The sequence below is a fragment of the Brachionichthys hirsutus genome, chromosome 5, assembly GCF_040956055.1.
Source record: "Brachionichthys hirsutus isolate HB-005 chromosome 5, CSIRO-AGI_Bhir_v1, whole genome shotgun sequence".
Classification (NCBI taxonomy): domain Eukaryota; kingdom Metazoa; phylum Chordata; class Actinopteri; order Lophiiformes; family Brachionichthyidae; genus Brachionichthys; species Brachionichthys hirsutus.
Genome location: NC_090901.1, coordinates 13,279,852 through 13,298,340, shown reverse-complemented (window position 1 = coordinate 13,298,340; position 18,489 = coordinate 13,279,852). Strand labels below are relative to the sequence as shown.

The 18,489-nt window shown below is 44.1% G+C and overlaps 1 protein-coding gene across 1 annotated transcript in view; it reads right to left on the bottom strand.

Moving 5' to 3' along the window:
• Positions 1-16,399, bottom strand: part of ppfibp2b (PPFIA binding protein 2b) — a 42,339-nt gene extending 25,940 nt beyond the window's left edge. The window contains exons 1-4 of the mRNA XM_068738976.1: positions 16,331-16,399; positions 12,534-12,638; positions 10,712-10,920; positions 667-753 (exon numbers count right to left, since the gene is read on the bottom strand). Of these exons, the coding sequence (XP_068595077.1) occupies positions 667-753; positions 10,712-10,920; positions 12,534-12,615 (378 nt within the window). The 5' untranslated portion in view covers positions 12,616-12,638; positions 16,331-16,399. The remainder of the gene's footprint in view (positions 1-666; positions 754-10,711; positions 10,921-12,533; positions 12,639-16,330) is intronic.
• Positions 16,400-18,489: the final 2,090 nt, after the last annotated feature.

Sequence of the window (18,489 nt, the reverse complement as noted above, 5' to 3'; positions counted from 1 at the left end):
TTAAGAAAATGAAGAAAACACTCATATGACCTTCACCAGAGTAGAAACCAAACACTCGAGCAGGTCAGGAGGCCTGAGGTAAAGGCCTGCGGTAGGATGAATGTAAGACGACAGATGTTTGAACCAGCTGTTTGTAGAGATATATAATCTTCTGCTTTACCACAAAGTGCTGATGATGTTGACAGTTACTGTAAAAGTCCTCAGTTAACACATGTTCAGACATTTGGAAAATGTCCCAACATGTTTTGTTGTGAAGCACGAAATATCAAAGGAACTTGGATTACAGAGTGGGAAGCGATCTTTTTATCCTGCGTGGCACCAATGCTTCCAGACAAATCGGTGGCTCTCTCCGTGTCTGAATGGGGTTTTCTCTGCATACTCTGGTCCTATAGAAATTGAGGAACAAATTCTGAAGCTCCATTGACTGCAATGATACCGAAAAATACAAATTGAATCCAGGAACTCTTTTGGATCGTCACCAAAATGTAATCAAACTGTTCCTGGTAACATTCCCAACATTTCCTGAAAATTCCATCTGGAACTTTAACTAACAGACAGACGGACGGACAAACGCCGGCGATCACATAAAAACTTGTGTTAGGAAATAAAGGTCACCTTCAGAAACACAGCCCTTAAAGTTAAGTGCCGATTGTCATAAGTTCTGACCTGGAGCACCAGAGACTCCTTGTCCCCTTCTAGGCGGAGCAATCGTTCCTGGTAGGTCTCATCGTTGGCTGGAGAACACAGGTTCACCTGGAGGAGAACAACAATCCTTATCAACCCAAACTAAGCGCAGAGCAACAAGTGATTTAGCTCAAACTTGCCAAAGCAAGGTTGGAAGTAAAAAAAAAGTAAAACTATTGACACAATATGTGGCTTAAATGCATCTTAATATCATTTCTTTCATTGTAAGAAATGCAAAATAAACTGGTGAAACAGGTTTGTTGCACAGCCTCCACAGCCAATTAAATATTTAAAGGGGAAATACTTATTTGCTTTACTTTTTGTCACCTTCATCAACTCCCGTCCAGGGGACAGGAGGTTGAACCAACATTTCACCACACTTAAAGCAGACATATTTCAACATCCTCTTTAAATGGTAACACTGTCGTTCCCTTCCCCCCTATAGAGTCAGGTTATCCTCTCAATGGACGGATGGATGGATGGAGTCTGTCTGGGACATTAAAATCCCTTGATTAGACCCATATTATCTCCAAAAAAAAGTAAATGATGGGCTCTGCCACTCATGATCTAGCTGGGTGAAAGGGGTGAAACCTGCATTTTATCATTGCTCACTTCATCCTGAACTCTGAGCTAAACTGCTGACTCCAACACGAGGAGGTGACACAGCGGTTGAATCCTGGTGAGCATTTTACACAATAGCACAGGACTTAGCAAATAATCGAGAAAAAGCACTTTATAGTCAAGGTTGCATGATGAGTTTCACAGAACCGCAAAAGTCCTGCAGCCATGTCTAGGATAAAGACTCACATGGCTAAGTAGGAGGAAAAGATGTGTCAGAACATCTGGAATTAGAAAGGCTTTCATGTGTGTATTTAGCCGAACCCTGTAAATATCGCTCCCCTGCACGGGCAGCGGCTTTTATGCCAGTTTTGTGACATAATTATTCAAGTTAGAGTAGAATCAAGTTTTCTGCAGAGGATAAAATGAAATCCAGCAGAGCTATGTCGTCGCTACACTTCCATTTCTCTCACATCTTCCTCTCTTTGAGTGTCCGGGTGAATCCTCATCAGCTCAGCTGTTAACAGAAATACCGTCGTCCGTTTACGCAGCCTGGACCGAATGAGAAGTATTGTCTTTAGAGCAAAAAAGAACAAACTTTTTGTGTTCTTAGAACAACATTTATCCACACAGAATACCAGTTTCTAATTCGGGGGGGTTACTGTCTAATTTATTTTCTGTCACATCACGCAATATCATCAGGACGAATCCCTGTGGCGACTTAATGGCTGTTAAATGTAATATGCAACACATTTGCTCACCAATGGATCACAGCCTTTGAATTCCTAAACATTAACCCTTTAAAGCCTGCTCCATGAAGTAATCGTCAGAACACTCTAATTTTGGGAAAATAAAGTCTTAATGGAACCTTCTGACAAATTTTTTCAAAAGAAAATGCATGCATTTTTATCAAATGCTCTAATTTATGTAACTTTTGCAAAATCCAGAATTCTTTCATGTAAAATGCACATGCATGTGTCGGCTTGTATCTATCAGCTTTTTTGGGGAGAAAAAGAAATCAAACTTCTGAAGTAGAAGTCTCAAAATCCAGAAAGGCCATGTATATAAAGGGTTGGCAATAAAGGGTTAAAGACACAACCCATATACATGTTTCACCATGCAATCCTTGACCGTCTGTCTGCTGCTGAGGTCAGCGGGTTCAGACGGACACTGACCATATGGACACGCTAAACCTATCAACATAAACTCAACACGGAGACAAGAAGACAAGACGAGGGACACAAAGAGTGCGTGAGACCAGAAGACTGAGCTGAATCTATGTTTGGAATATATATCACACAAGCTGCATTGTGAACGCTGCTTTCTGCTGTCCAGTGGGAGAAGCCAGGAAGTATGCAAACTATGCTGTAATCACAGACATTCCCATCAGACTGCAGAGAGGCAGGGGCGTGTCAGGGTGGTGACGCAGCACTCCGAGCGGCTGATGGAGACAGCCAGGCCCATCCGGCGCTCTCTGCCTGTCTGTCTGCACCGACTGGAGAGTTAGGTTCCATACAAAAGCCCCCAACATGTACCCCAAGTTTCCTGCAGCAGACGGCGTGGACTGTCAATAAAAGAACGGGCAGGAGTTAAAGGTACACTGAAGTCTGGTTGACTGTTGCAGCTTCTGAAAACAGCTGTGGCCAGTGGAGTGGGCGGTATCCCTGATGACAAGCACTGTGCTCCCACTGTAAATGAATAAATGACAAAACCTACTGTTTGTCTTTTTGTTTAAATATGGACAAAGCTAAATACGAGTGACTTAAAGGTCCCACATTATCCCCTTTTCCCACAAGTTAATGCAGTTCCCAAATACTTATATGAAATATCTGTCCCAGTCTTTGGTCAAAATAGCAAACAGATGCTGCAGGACAGCGTCCGTCATTTCTGTCTCGTTATCGTTTCCCACGAGTCAAAAGGTTTCCCTATCCCTGGTCTAACTTTACAGTTACGTTAGTTTCATCCTGTTCTATTGAATTCATTTCTATAATACATTCATAGTTTTCTGTTTCTTAATGTATTTTTGCTAGTTGAATGTGCACCAAGGCCAAGGAAAGGATGTTTCGTTCAAATCATGCAAATGTCTGACTCGGATATTTTAGCGGAGTGAACTTTAGGGTCAGAGAATTTAGAGCTTCATCTTGTTATTCTGTATCACCATTTAAAAGCCCTACTTACAACTGACAGTGCCCCCCTCAACAGACAAACTCTCCTCCACAACGGTGAGACACGGCGCAGCGCTAAGGCTGGGGGGCACAGTCCAGACAGGACGGAGAGGACAAACGAAAACAGTCCGGACAGGACACCGAGAAGTCATCTGTGCCGGATCATGAAGACGATCTAGCCGAGACGGAGACGCCCCCGCCTTTTCCTACGCAGGCAGCTCTTCCAAAGTGAACACTGAAATGTCTTTCAGGCAAATTAATGAAAAGATATAAAGTAAAGGAGATGTGGAAAAAGTCAAATGAAACTTTGCTGCTCACCTTTTTGAGCCAGGAGAAGTGCCTGTAGAAGTCAATGGGAGTCTCCATGCTTCCTGCCCATTGCTGCCCTCTCCTCTGTCTGCTTGTCTGACTCTGTGTGTGTGTGTGTGTGTGTGTGTGTGTGTGTGTGTGCACAAAGTTAAAGTGGATTCTCAAGTTTGCTGCAGCATGTGGGTAAAGTCTATGGATGTGAGTGTGCCTGCATTGCTAACAGCTGTGGAGGAGGGCATTGTACGATCTCTTAGTGGGATGACTCCCCCTTTTTTTGTCCCCCTCCTCCTTTAGTACTTCCCTCTTTCCATTCCTTTTGAGCACCCTTTTTTTTCCCCCTCCTTTCTTACTTTCTCTCTTTCCTGCTTGTGTCTCTCCTTTCACTGGTCTCTCGCTATCTCATCTCTCTTCTTATTCTGGTTACAGTTTTTGTTTCCTTGCCCCCCCCCCCAGTCATCCCTCTCGTTTCCTATTTCACTCTCTCTTTTCTTTTCTTCTCCTCTCAGTCTTTTTCCCTCTCTCTTCCTGCTGAGGTCCGTCTCATAGCCAAATGGCCAAGCCTCAAAAGGACGTTGTGCGAGGGTTCCCCCCCCCCCTTTCTCTCTGTCTTTCTCCCTAGCTCTCCTTTTCAGACACACGCATGCCAACACGCACACACACACACACACACACACACCAGCATAATCTAATATAAAACACTTGAACAAAGCAGCAGGCTGTAAAGTCAGCAAACTTGAACCACACCAGATCTCTCCTCCTCGCTGATGCACTCTTAAGTTAAAGCCGGAGCACTCTTTCTCTATGTCTCTTTACTTCTCTCTCTCACATTCCCCATCTGTCTGTTTTCTGTGGCTTATCATCTTCATGTTTAAACCCATTAAACTGTAGAGGTGTATGATGTGCATGTTGTCCTATGCTCATGAGAAGGTGATGTCTTGTTCCCGCCTACATCGACTTCTCATCCGTAGAACAGATAATGTGGAGCGTTCTTTATGCACACGTAGGTTTTAATCAGATAACGAGTGCTTGGAATGCTGGACAAATTCTTCTCAGGTTTTGACTTTGACTCATATTTCATCAAAGTTGTTCATCAAAGTGTTTCAGAACTTTTAAAAGATTATTAAAGCCTCTGTTTTTTTAAAAACGGATGTGCAACAGGTCCTCGTGCTCATTGTTTGGATCACATCACAGTTCGGAATCAGTGATTATTTGAGAAATCAGCAAAAAAGAAAACAGACTGGAATTGATCTAGGAATTGACTTTGTCTTTGTTGTAGCTGTTTCTCTTCTCTCCAGTCTGATATCCTGTTCAATGTCCAACCAACAGCACGCCCTAGTGGGCTGCAGGTCCTGAGTGCCAGCCTGTCAACACTGACGGTTAACGTAGCAACTGCTCTGTGGATCGAGGGGACGGCCTGGGGATGCTATGCCGTCTAACGTCCGCGGCTGGGCTAAGCAGTTACACTTCAGCAAACTGCAAAGACACACAAAGCGTGTGAACGCGCTTCAAACCAGTTGCTTTATTGTAAGCATGAATCAGAGACTGGAGAGGGCCTCCTGTGTGTGGCCTCAAATACAGTCAGGTACTATTCGTGTTCCGACCGAGATTGGTTCCAACCATGCACCTGGTCGTAAGTCAGAATAAACGTAAGTCGGCAAAGAACATGAGGGATATACTTTACTGCAGCGCTCCCCAACTTTCTTCCTGTCACAGGCCGGTTTCCTGTCGGGGAATTTTTCCCACTGACATTGTTTTACTGTAAAAACATCCACTAAACCATATATTATGTACCGTATTTTCTGGACTATACGTCGCACCTGAGTACAAGTCGCAGGACCAGCCAAACTATGAAAAAAGTTGGGACTTATAGTCCGGAAACTGCTGTACTTGTAATAACCATATACACACATCCATTTTCTTGTAGCCGCATCGCCGCTTTTCGGGTCATGGGATTTGCCGGAGCCTTGCTGCGAGAGGCTCCTCGGAAGCGTCGCCATCGCATCCTGCTGGCCCACAACCTGCAATAACTATTAAACAATTATTAAACCAATATCTACTCACGCCATATTTGTTGAAGTTGTGGTCTCAATAATTGCTTCTGTCCTTCATAGTCAGGTTTTTTTCTTTAAAAATAATTCCATGGGTGTGTCTTTTAATCCAGGGTTCTTGGTCTCTATGTGTCGAAGCAGTTTTGAAGGCTTTGTTGCCTCGTTTGCCAGCTTATCGCCACATATTATGCAGAGGCGGACTTTGTACATGAGTCACCTGAAGATAAATCCGTATATTTGGTAGAACTCTTTTAAAATAAACTTTATTTTCTTGGAGCGCGTCGGCTCCTCTTCTGGCTCCTCAGTTGGCCTTTTCCCCTTCATAAAGAAGCTCTCCAAAGACGTGTTTTTGTTTGTTTTTTACTCATTTTCGCTAGATTGCGGCTTTATTTTTTAGAATAACGTATCACCTGACCAAGAAGATACACAAGCGATTGTTATGTTGGAGAAAATCTTAGTGGCGCCTTCACCCTATACCCTCTCTGCATGCTCTGGGGCCCCTATGCGTGTGTGTGGTGGTTCCAAGGGGTCCCTTGTATACGAGGGTGTAAATGGAATTCCGTTGTGTGTTTACAGTCTAAAAAGTGTGTAACATTATAATGACAATAAAAGATTATCTTAATCTTAATCTCTCTTAATCAGATTTTGGGCTTCACTGGTGATTCGATATGTTGGCTGAAGATCTGGACAAGTGCTGACTCGAGCCAGTAATGTGGGACACACTGGGGCCCGATATACTCGCAGCCCCTTATTGATCATCATCCTTCTGAAGGCTACAGACATTACAGACATGGCAATGCTCAATTTCCCAGGTGCTCTCCTAAAAATGTTTGGAGGACAGAGATTGATGGCTTTTATATCTATCCCAAACTTCACTGAGTAAAATTATTTTCCTTCTTGCAGGTGGCTGAAGTGCGGCTCCAAACGAATGTTAATGTAGCATCATGTCGGCCGAAAGTAGAATCAAAATACCATTTGTTAAGAAATGTACTGTGAAAGGCTACTGTGATAATGCTGTGCTGCACCGGGTGAATGAATGCCGAGTCTGACATAATAAAAATCACCGCCTATGAGACTTACAGTGGCAGTGTAAGGGTTAACCAGTTTCTGTATGTTATACAAGCAGAAACCTTTTGACTCAGTTTGTGAAACTTTTCTCCAAATGTCATCAACTCGGACACACAAAACCTTCATCAGAGGACCAGCTAATGTCTCTGGGTCAGCAGTAACGACTCGCAGGGCATCAGCGCTTCCTGCCAATAATACACTTATGAGGCTTCCTGTGTTTACAAGTGTGTATCTGTGTGTGTGTCTGTGTGTGTGTGTGTGTGTGCACCCCCGCCCCGGACAGAAGCCCACAGGGTGCAGACTAATTTGCAGTGTGTAGGAGTCTGATCTTGTTCCTCTGGGTCGGCAGAGGGGAGGAGGAAGCGGAGGAAGGTGGACGGGATGAAGATGAGCAAGTTACAATTTAGCTACTTCGATAATCTGCCAGGATTTGGTTTATCTGTTGCTGCAGGAATTCAAGTTGCAGGATCAGTTTGGCTGAAACACACTTCAAATTAAGTGTCTCTTTGAAAATGAATGATTGTGAACAGCATTGATAAAAAAAAATTAAAAAGAAAAATGTTTGTAATGCTGAAAATATTGATCCTTTTATTTGTATTAACTGGAATTATGATCGGTAAACTCAACCTTTCACTACACTTAACAATACTTTAGCAGCCACACAGATGTATTCAGATGTATTCAGTGAGTGAATTCACACACTGTGGTAGCAGAGAACTAACGATCCTCATCTTTCAACTCGGGACCATAACAAACAGATCCTGTACTGTAACTCAAATACTGTAGTGAGTTTTGCTACAGTTTACTCTTTAGCTTCTAGGCTTTTTTGCCAGAGAGCATAATTAACCGTCAAAACGTGGGAAACAGATAATAAACATTTAACGCCGCTCCAGGTGACAAATTCCAAAGGATCTATTCTTTAATCAATGACAGCTCAAACAAAGCAAATTAATACCTAAATAAAGACTCCTCTCTACCACGCTGCACCACAAGTATAATCGCAGCGGTGTAAAAATACACAACCTGGAGAAAAGAAACTAGAACATTACGGAGGAAGAAAAAAAGTGAAAGGCAGAGAGAAGAATTAAAGCCAGAAACAAAGAAGGAGGGGGTGGGGCAATGACTCTGCAACAGGTGAGACGCCTATTGTTGACGTTGAAGCTTAAACACACGCTGAACTACAGCCAAGATCACCGTCCTGCTTCAACCTGAGTCCTTAGCAGGAAACAGCAGCCTCTGCAGGACAACACTCTGCAGCAGCAGCGATAGGAGGCCAACTGAACGACAGCTGCTGGTCAGCAGAATATTCATTCAGTCACTGGCAATAACGCAAACAAAAGGCTTCCCCGTCGCCCGTGGTGACGCAGACTCATCAGGATCGGCCGTATGAACGGTGCGAAACGGTTGGATGTTTCAGCCGTTGGAACATACCTCGACAAGCCTGTCCTCTCGCTTCAGCCTGGAGCGCCTGGCCGTTGCGCTAAGTGTCTCATTTACAAGCAGGCTTGCGTCAGAAAGTGGAGGGAGGGTGTCCAGACATGAAGAATAGCCACAAGGAGAAAGAGGGGAAGGGAAAACAATATGCAGTGAAGGAGGAGAGACAGCGACGCAACATCATGTAGGCTTCTGTAAACAGAGCCGTTAGGACGGCTCAACGGCCGTGCGGGGTAGGCGGAGGGAGGGAGCTCGGTGCAGGAAGTTGATAATGATCCAGTTGCAAAAGTGTCTCTGAGGGAAAACTACATGAAACCCATCCTGAACCGCTCCCCTGCTTCTAAATACACTGTGACTGTAGAAGTACTATGGCGTAGGAATGACACAGTTTAAACATGTGACTGTTGGCATGTCAGTCTTTATGCAGCACGGTGTGTTCGATGAGACACTGCATGGAGAGAGTCTCCAAAGCCACAATTATAGATCCTACCTCTGCAGCTGCAGGGCAGGCGGCTCGACCGACCCGCTCACTGGATCACACAGCACGTTGCAAATGAGTTTAAGTAATGTTGATAAATGTCTTACATGTGTTTGTGAGACCATAATCTCTGTGTCAACTGTGAGTGTGGGAAGTCTGGATCAGCACAAACGTGTGGAGTTACAGTTGTTACTTGCTGTTAAAGTTACTTGATGTTATTTCCAGGTGTACTACAGGTGTACTACATATACGCCACAGGTATAATACGGATGTACAACAGGTGCACTTTGGATGTATTACAGATTTGCTAAAAGTGTGCTGCATGTGTAATACAGATATGCTACAGGATCTATTACAGCTGTAGAACAGAATTACTACAGGTGCTACTTCAGGTGTACCACAGGTGTTGAAGAGATATAGTACGGGTGTACCACAGGTGCTCCTGTCTGTACAGCAAAAGAAAGAAAGAGGCTTGAGTTCATCCTCACAGAGAGGTGTCTGTCGGCAGGAAAGAGTATCTGTTCTGTAGCTCAGCAGCTAAATCCCTCTCCTCTGCCACTGGAATGCCTTAACTGTCTAATAAATGATAGATTACCAACTGACTTTGACCCTTCGGAAAAACAACAGAAAAAAATAGAATGAAATCCGATTTCTGAGTGGGATCCAGGACTCACTTCTGACTTCACTCACCCAGCCCAGCTTCTATTTTGCATTAGGATGAACTCTGAACTGAAGACAAACAACAAAGCAGCTCTTATCGCTGACTTACTCCACTGTATGTATATATATGTGTGTGTGTGTGGTTGCCATGACGGCGTGTGCCATCATGTTGCATGTTTATCAAGACAAACTGTAACAAACCCTCTCAGGTGAGGTGTGTGTGGAGGGGGGTTATCCAAAACCAACTAAAATTAAGTCATATACAGTATATAATAAATCTATTTATAGACCAAAATGTTAGAAGGTTGAAGAGCTGCATGACACAGCAAAAAGAAAGTGAAAATACAAAAATGCTATAACCACATGGCGCATTTGATGAATATACAGCACTCAAAGAACTTTTTCATAACCACAACCAGGCGATGCATCCGGATCTCAGTGCCGGTGAGTTTGATGTTTGCTCACAGAGGAACGTGTACTGAGCACACAAGGCAATGTCTGACACAACTTTGTAATATCAGAGGAGTGAGACTTTCACCGCAAATGTAATATTAAGTCTAAAAAGCATCTTGATGTCTGTTCAGGGTTTGAATTTAAAGAGCATAAACCAGAAGACCAGTCGCTTGTGATTGAAAAATCATCCTTTCACAATACTGCCCCCCAAGGGTGGAACGGTTTGACTCCCGCCCTCAAAACATGCACCTCTTTGGCCTCATTCAAAACGGCCCTAAAAATTCACTTTTCAGGGGGGCAGAAATGGAGATAGTCATCACGACTCTCTTCGGATCAACCCCCCCAACTTTTTTTGGTCCACCTACGTTGTACATATTATGTGTCTTTAATTTGTTGTTATTTTGCAACAAGACCGCAAGGGCTTTTTAGAAATGCTCCTCTTAGACAGGATGTTTGACTGTACTTGTACTGTAATACACGCTACTGTTTGACTGTACTTGTACTCTAACATCCTATTTAATAAATATATTCTTCTGCTTCTCCATCAAAAGTAGCCGAGCAGAATCTGATGCTCATCATCGGATGTCTCTCAGAGATAGAAGAAACCATGACGCTCAAATAATTTGTTCAGGAACTAGAATCAAATTCTTTGTGACTGCCCATAAAAAAAAAAAAAAGATTCCAGAATCAGTTCACGGAGACACGATGATGAAGCTCGACGGGATGAAGGCGAACAAGCTGCGACATCGCCTGCTCATGTGGCTGCAGTTAAAGCAAACCTCCTCTTAAGACCGCACACATTAGAGTTAGACGAAGGCGTCTAATGCTAAGACAGAAGCTCCTGCTGTACTTACGGCTCCGGGCTGCAGCCAGGCTATGAGAACCTGCGCTGTTCCTGCAGGCAGCAGCGCTCTGAGACCGTATCGCCCCTCCTGGCTCGGCTGGAGCTCCAAAGCGTGTTTGAGGTCCTCGGCTAACCGGACGACCTGCAGCGGACCGGCGCTGACGGGAGAAGCGATGTCGTGCATGCTGTTAGAATATTCCACCGCTGCTGCCTTTGAACCTGGAGTGTGCACGTGGAAGACAGGTGATCAATGCAGTTAGGATAGGGAAAACAACTTATGTGACACCAATGTAAGATGTATAGTACAGACATGAGTGTGCACGTGGAAGACAGGTGATCAATGCAGTTAGGATAGGGAAAACAACTTATGTGACACCAATGTAAGATGTATAGTACAGACATGATATCTGAAATCAGGACTAGTTGGTGTGGCCGGTGGAGTAATCCACCTGAAGTTCAGGGTCACAACCTGCAACGTCACGCAGCAGAATGAAACAAAGGCTGACGCATTGACATCGGATCAGCTTGAATTATTGAGTGCTGTTTATACGTCTATGGGAGGAACAGCACAAGGAGCAGCTGCAGAGAGCATCATCATCAGGTTCCGTTAGCCACCCCCCCCCCCATCATCTTTGTGAGAGGTCCTCACAATAGAAGAGAGAAGCATGACTCTCAAGCAGGACCTGAATCAAAGCCGTCCGCCTGCGTGGATCTTTCCCGAGCGTCCACACAGGGGGATTCAAACACGAGACAAGAACAAGAGCGGCTCACGGAACGCAATACGACCAGCGTATGAACATTCTTTTGATAAGCGTCTCTAATTTCCTTGTTAGTGAATTTCTGATGTTATCACTAATGGGATTTGTTAATGTCTTTCTACTTGTGGTCACTGAGAGCCGGAATAGCAAAGTCAGAGTACCAGATGAGGTCAGCTTCCGATAGAAGAGTATGTGTATGTACAGTAGTAGTAGTAGTAGTAGTAGTACTAGCTGTTGCGTTACTATCATATAGTAACATGCTGTAAAGAGCAATGTAATCTGTGAGACATAATATGGGATTGCAGGACTGCCAGAGTGCCATGTGTCATGTCTGTTATTCATGTGCTATGATACAGGTTATAACCTCTATACATTAGCATAAACCGAGCTTGTCCAGTTCATCTAGTTCTCAAAACTGAGACCAAGAGCCCTGGATTAAAAGACAAGAACCCTGGAATAAAAGACAGGAACCCTGGATTAAAAGACAAGAACCCTGGAATAAAAGACAGGGACCCTGGATTAAAAAACAGGAACCCTGGAATAAAAAACAGGAACCCTGGAATAAAAGACAAGAGCCCTGGATTAAAAAAGAAGAACCCTGGAATAAAAGACCAGAATGTGGAATTTATGCAACAAAAAAACATGACCATGAAGGACAGAAACAGTTATTGAGACCACAATTTATGGTGAGTAGATATTGGTATAGTAATTGTTTAATAGTTATTGCAAGTGCATAAAAAGTTTATTGGTAAAATTATATTCCTCTTTTTAAATTTAATTATCCCCCCTGGTCCATGGCAGGAAAAAGGTTGGGGGCCGCTGTTTTAGAAAAGCAGTCTTACATTCTATCTTTGTCTTGCTTATGAATGGAACTCCAAAGGAAATCATTCACTACCTGCTGATAATGTCCTGTTTTACTTTGTATCCACCTGTTTTACTTTGTAAAACAGGTGGATACTTGGGGGGAGAAGAATGAAAACAAATGCGTGTAATAAAAGTGAAGTTCTACAAGAGACTGTATTTCTGGGTCGACGTCACAACCCCATAATGGAAGGAGCATGGCTGATCTCTTACCTGCAATGATGTCATCCATTTGTTCCAGTGCAGCCTCCAGCATTTGACTGGCCTCTGTTTCCATGGCGGTGGCAGGAAGCATCTGATCGCAGTTATTCGTAAGCCCTGTGGGGGGGGGGGGGGGAGACAAGCGGAATTTATTGGAACTTTCTTTAAGATGAGCGCCGTTTTTTGACACACTGTAGGATATTAAGGCAAGCACGGCAAAAAGAGAAACGACAGCATCGGTGAAGTAAGAGAATGATGTGCATGAAACGTGCACAGAATGAGCCGGGATGCCGAGTGCTGTCCTGTCCTGCATGGGAAGACACTTCAGGCGCAGCGATGTGGATGCTCAAACCATCTAAGACCACGCATCTCATCTGGTTGGTAACATTTATGAGCTTTGACAATCTAACACAGAAACAAACACAAATTTCGACACAATGACCTCTGCACAGAGATGATTTCTTTTTTTCCCAGTGGATAGTGGTCTGAAGTAAAAGACATTACTGTTCCTTTCAGGTAATAAAATGGCCGTAGACTATTGACGGAGCGAGAATAAAGTTATTGATCTGTGATTCAACTGTTACTTTAAAAAACGGCACGATTGAATTTAGCGTTTGCCACCAACCGAGGTTTAAAAGCTTTCCAACGAGCTCGGCTCAGTGCAAAACGTTTAGTTACCGTCTGTTAGATTTTTGTGGATTTCCACACCAAAGCATTTATTCGCGTGTTTTCCTGCACACATATGTAACCTCTGCATTCCTTAAACAATGTAATGGCAGGCAGGGATAATGTGCACATACAACCAGCAGCAATTACACACACACACACACACACACACAAACATTCTTAATTCCCCAAAGCAGGATCGACTTTTCATCCATCCTCTCCGCCTCTGGCTGTCCCTCCATCTCCCTCCATCCATGCTTCCTGCTTCTAACCCTCCCCCCCATGTCATCTCTCCTTCAAGGCTCTCCTCCCTCTATCATGCTGTCATCCTGACTTACAGACAGACATCAAGGGGAAGGACAGTGATGTAATGTACTGATGCCTCGGGATCCCCCCCACCCCCCCACAGAGCAGCCTAATGTTCATCTACATTAACACTAATGTTCACAGTCACAGCTCACCATGGAAGCTGACAATGACAATCTGTATCGAGCACAGCCAATGGACAGTAACATGCTGCCATGACGACTCCAGGGCCGTGCACTTTTTTCAATTAAAGCTACTGTCTGTTCTTCTGTGTGTGTGTGCGTGTGTGTGTGTGTGTGTGCGTGTGTGTGTGTGTGTGTACGTGTGTGTGTGTGTGTGTGTGTGTGTGCAAAAAATGCATTGATTCCTTCTCATACTTAAAATGTCAGAGGGAGGAGGGTTTGCAGCGCGGACATGAACACCAGTGCTTTTTCACCGCGCTCCACTGAGACTTGGAGAACATTCATTGCTTGTGTCTCTGCAGACACAGCACTTGGAGACGAGTCATCAGAAGCTGATGCACCGCTCTGACTTCTCTAAATAAGTGCACAACAAATGCATCAGGACTTCAGCGTGCCATCGCATCGTGCATTACTTTGGATAGATGCCACAGAGAAGATGACCAACCTTCGGACTTTTTCGAATCTCATCCTTTTACAGTCAAATGTGTTAAGAATTCAAATTACTGGACACTAGAAACTACTTATCACTTACCGTTTATGCATAAATTCATGGACGCCATGCAGTTAAGATGACCACCTAACCAGAGTCACCTAAAACAGGTTTCCATGGACACCACAACAAATAGTATTAATCAAACATTCCAGCCAGTCTCATCCAAATGAAGGCAAAACGCTCTTTAAACAGCATATTTGCAAGTTTCTGTTAAGTCAAACAGTCAGGCTGCATTCGTTACGTTATAGTGTGACCATGACCGAAGTCGCAGGACTGAAAGCTCCCTTTGCAAAGACTCGGGCTTTGGTGCAACAACAAAGTAGTCTCATTCCGGATCATGCTGAACCATGGTTCCGTTCATTTACAGACTGAAACCACTTTGTTGGATCGCTCAGACTTTTGGACCAAATACAGAAATGACTGCACACTATAGCTTTTAAAACAAACAAAAGAAGAAGAAAAATAAATGGTGAAAGATAAAAATGAGACAAATTAATATGGGGGGGAGAGAGAGCAAGAGAGAGAGAGAGTGCGGTGGCCCTCAAGTGCAAAACACAACAAATCGTAGAGCACACAATAAACAGAAAATCACGCAAACAAGAAAAAAAAAAACCACACACAAAAATAAATAGACAATTAACGTTTTTGTGTGTTTTTTCTTGATTGCGTGTTTTCCTTTTTATTGTGTGCGCTACAATTTGTTGTGTTTTGCACTTCAGGGACACCATAAGAGAGAGAGAGAGAGAGTTTGGGACAGCAATGACACCTGACTGTAAAGTACGGTGGCAGCAGTGTGTCAAGGTGTGTTATGCCGTCAATAAAGGCGGAGCTTCACCAATCGGAGATGAGCATTAACTCTCAACTGCCAGCGCCCACTCGTCCCCATTGATTCAGTTAATCCTTGTTCAAAATCAGGCTCGTAGTCAGGCTAAAAACCAGCGTCTCCAAAAGTAAAATAAAGACGAGAAAGTCCTCTATCCATCCGTCTCTCTATCCAGATAAAATACGATTCATCAAACCACACAGATTTGTGTGGTTTGAAGAGATTTATCATTTGACAAGAGACAATGATCTACTATTTCATTTACAGACATCTACAGATATCATATTGTACTATACTACTTGTATTGTACTATACTACTCGTATTGTCTATCCTCTATTGTCTCTTTATTTATAAACAAACGACAGTCTTTACAGTTGCATTGTTGCAAGCAGCACAGCAAGGCACGAAGCAGCTCTTCGATGTCAATGGCGTGAGGCAAATGTGCTGATGGTGCTGTTTATATAAAAGCTCCACAGTGCTCCTGGTTATATTTCTAGGGTTAATACTTTGTATTTTTCAATATGACACCACTGAAAAAGAGTCATGCTTTTCCTCCCATTGCATTCAGAGAGGTATTTCTGTTGAAGGCCACCTCTCGGGGATAAAACACGCTGCCTTTGCTGATCGACTCCTCATTCCTGTCTTGATGAATGCAGACACAGACACACCTTTTTTCCAGGAAGACAGAAACACTCTCGACAAACTCGTTTGTCGAACATGAGAATATGTGTTGCTTAAACAACAGCCGACAGTGTTGGCGGCTCGCACTCCTCAGCCAAAGCTGGCTCTCACACAACACGCTGGTGACGACGCTTCACCAGGTCCAGACACGACGTATTAACACCTGTTAGAGCTACAGTCAGAAACTTTGAAAGGCTGAAAGAAGACTGTTGAACAGGCCGTCAAATAAAGCAACAGAATGCAACTCGGCTGAGCTCTCAATAACAGCATTTAAATGATGATAAAGTTTTAAAAAGTCATATGCACCATGTAAAACTGCTCAACCTCTGAAGCGGTTAAACAGGCAGGCCACCTATGTTTCCATGTAGCCAGGGCAGGTCAGCGACAATGCATGATGCATCAACACCTTTCTGCAGAGCCCACAATAAACCCCGACAAAGAGCCTTCAAACCGCCGCCCTGCAGTCCGGCCACACGGTTTCATTGAGCAGCAGGTTCCAGAACAATAACGTCCTTCCCTTTATTACACTAAAAGCCTTTTCGAGGTTGGAAAGTTCATTACACCGGCTGGAGCCTTCTCTCATATCTTCAAACCACATCATGTAGAAATCGTGCATTAAACACAAATCACATCAGGAGATATTGCCGGTGTACTCACCCTGCACGGGAGAAAGGAACCCAACGCAGCGTGCTTGTGGATTTACTCCAACTTTCCTGCATCCCCTCACCTCCAGTTTCAGTCCAGCTCCAGCGCACAGAGATCCATGAATGAAAAAAGGGAGGAGGCGGTGAATGGAGAGGGAGGAGCGGCTAGACAGTGAGCGTCTCTGAGGTGCTCCGACGGGAAGCTTTGGCTATCGGACTGTCACCCAAACGTCTACAGTTCACAACCTTTTTACGGCAGATGTGAAACCTCTCTAGAGCTGGAGGGGGGCTGCAACAAGTGGCGATTCCTTCTAGGCTTCATCGCTACCAACAAACACCGAAGTAGACGTGTGTGATTCTAAATTCATAGGATGAAGATACAGTGGGTGTTGGAAATAAGGCAAACGTCTGGGAGTTATTACATTTCTGCACAAATTTGTCATGAAATTTGGCCAGAGCATCATCGAAGTCACAAGACTCAACAAGCAGAGCTTGAGCAAAATGCCCCTGAGACATTCTTATATTCTCGTATTTTATTGAGCATAACATGCAAAACATTGACAAGACACCGAAGAGAGAAAACCCTTGGATTCTCTGAGAGTCGGGAGGGTCCAGTCATTGGGAGAGAGTTTGGGGGGGGGGGGGGGTGCTGAAAGCCACCTTGCTCTATAAAACACTCACCGTGTGCCTCGCAGCAAAGACCTTTCAGACAAGCTATGATCAAGAATTACCGACTTGCACAAGGCAGGAAAGGGTTAAAGAAGCATCTCGAAAAGCTTTTGATGTCCACCAGTCCACGGTTCGACAAATAATATACCAATGGAGGAAGTTCGGGGCTGTTGCTTCTCTTCCATGGAGCGGCCGTCCTGTAAAGATGACTTGCAAGAGCCCGGCGCAGAATCCTCAATGAGGAGTCTGCGACAGACTTCCAGGCTTCTCTGGCAACAGGTTAACGTATCCGTTGGAAAATCTAGCACATGGCAAACATTACACAAGAATGGGGTTCATGGGAGAACGCCACGAAGGAAGCCGTTGCTGTCTAGAAGAAACACCGCTGCACGTTTAAAAGAGCACTTGGACGTCCCACACAGCACTACTGGGAAAATATTCTGTGGACAGATGAAGCCAAAGTTGAATTGTTTGGGAGGAACAGCCAACGGCACAGCTTACAAACATCAAAACCTCCTCCCCACTGTGAAGCATGGTGGGGGGAGCATCATTGTGCGTGGTGGTGGGGGGGGGCAGTTTTCCTGCCTCAGGAGCTGTGCAATTTGCCATCATCCTCAGTGGAAGAATGAATTATTGGGTTTATCAAGATGTTTCGCAGAAGAACATGAGGACATCTGTCAGACAGTTGAACCTCAACGGAGGATGGAGGCCCAGTCAAAGTCCTGACCTCAACCCGGTTGAGATGCTGTGGCATGACCTCAAGAGGGCGATTCACACCAGACACCCCAAGATCATTGCTGAACTGCAAGTTTCTTAGAGAAGTATGGTCCAAAATCCCTTCTGAACGTCTGGTCTGCAACTACAGGAAACATTTCGTCAAGGTTATATTCAACGGCCACTGTAGATGTAGACTGAGGCTTTACATTTCAGGTGTGAGCTTAATATGAGAAATTAAAAGTGGAATGCATGCAAAAGTGGATGCATGCAGTGGATGCATGTAGGACACCACAGCGGTCCGGTCGATGTCGACATTGGTTAAATAACAGAAAGCAACTTTTCTTTTTCACTGCACAATGTGCTTTATAAATGGCAGTAAGCATGACTTTTTATTTATGATTATACATGTAGGGGCTTTCTCCTCTAGATCACTGCCAGCCCAGTAAACAGACATAGAACTGGAGGGAAATAAAGCACGCTCTGCGAGCTCTGTGAGCTCTGCGGGGCTCAAACACTGGCTAGATCAGGCATGGGCAAACTGCGGCCCGTTGGGCTTTTTTAATCCGGCCCCCCGAATTGTCCAAATTATATAATTAAATAAAATTATATTATAATTACACCTCATTCATTTTACCTTTTCCCTGTAATACTACCTGTAAAAGGCCAAATCATTTCATGTAATGTCTTTTACAAGTCATTTATATTAGTTCACACAATCCATCTTTTCTCAAGGAAATGAGGCCTTGTTTACGGCTTTTTTTCCCCACAGATGATTTGATTCGCTGA